Source organism: Trichechus manatus, unplaced genomic scaffold, assembly GCF_000243295.1.
Source record: "Trichechus manatus latirostris isolate Lorelei unplaced genomic scaffold, TriManLat1.0 scaffold00049, whole genome shotgun sequence".
In the NCBI taxonomy this organism is placed as follows: domain Eukaryota; kingdom Metazoa; phylum Chordata; class Mammalia; order Sirenia; family Trichechidae; genus Trichechus; species Trichechus manatus.
The window spans coordinates 11,142,193-11,143,384 of NW_004443985.1; the positions used below are offsets into that span (position 1 = coordinate 11,142,193).

A 1,192-nucleotide genomic window follows, 5' to 3' on the forward strand; every position below is an offset into this window, starting at 1 on the left:
GTACTAGATCATAAGTCCAAATTCTCAAAAGAGTCGTGGCAGGTCTCAAGAACTAAGCATCAAATGTCAGGACAAGTAGGCAGGGAACTTAATGGTACTACAACAGGATATGCTACCTGTTCTTCTTCTGCCTGCTTTCCTTTCTTTTAATGAGACTATAAATGAGTGACTTATTTAGCCAATTGAAATGCAGTGCCACAGGATCTGGAGGTGGCTGCAACGGAAAGGGAATATGGCACGAGTAACTCCTCAGGGTTTGATACCTCTTGGCAAGGCTGCCAATGTTCCATCTTGTAAGCATTTGCTAATAAGCATTTGCTTGCTTTTCAAGACTACTGAAAATGTAGGAAGAGTAAATTTACTTTGAGAACTAACACTGTCTCTCTGCATTCCACGTTCACCCTACTGTGTTCTAATACCAATGGTAATTAATTCAACCGGAAGCCCCAGGCTGCTGCTCTTCTTCCTTCTCTCACTTTGGCACCCCTAGGGCCCAAATAAGTGTGGAATGGAGAGGTCTGGATTGAAATGTATTGTTGCTGGGATTTTCTCCCACAACTGATGGTATCAACCTCACTAGTGCTTCATTAAAATAAAATAAAAAAAGTAAATATATGACAAAGCCAGAGAAAACATAATTTGTGGGAAAAGAAACCTAAAGACAATTGAAAAGCCTAGTATGTAAATCCATACAAAAATGTCCCACTAATATTTTTCATATATTGTGACAGCCACAGCTATAGCAAAGAACAGATTTTTTTCCTTCAAATGACTACAACCAGCTTTTGTGAAATTAAATACAGGTAAAAGAACCAAAAGTAGGACAGGCCTTCACATACCCATGTTTTCCTTTGATAAGGCATCATCTGAACAAACATTTTCAAAAGAGCATTTTAAAATAGCTTTCCTAGAAAAAGAATTTGACGGATTTAGTTTCAAAAGATCAATCATGTATATTTAAATAATCATTCATGTATATTCATTGGTAATTGTAGATTATGAATATATATGTCTTTCTCTTTAGGTACTTTTTCTGATCGTTTTATACATTAAGTAAGGCACCATGATGCAGTGCAAAAAAAGTCAAAGAGGACTAACAGTGATTTAAGAATACACCATGTGTGAAGCACTACCCATGTACTAAGCACCTTGTATAGACTATTTCATGCAATCTTTCCCCCTAAAAAACACC

General features: G+C 36.7%; 1 protein-coding gene across 1 annotated transcript in view; it reads right to left on the bottom strand.

Moving 5' to 3' along the window:
- Window positions 1-1,192, bottom strand: part of ZCWPW2 (zinc finger CW-type and PWWP domain containing 2) — a 96,136-nt gene that overhangs the window by 19,630 nt on the left and 75,314 nt on the right. Inside the window, exon 6 of the mRNA XM_004377364.1 lies at window positions 840-907. Coding sequence (XP_004377421.1) covers window positions 840-907 — 68 coding nt within the window. The remainder of the gene's footprint in view (window positions 1-839; window positions 908-1,192) is intronic.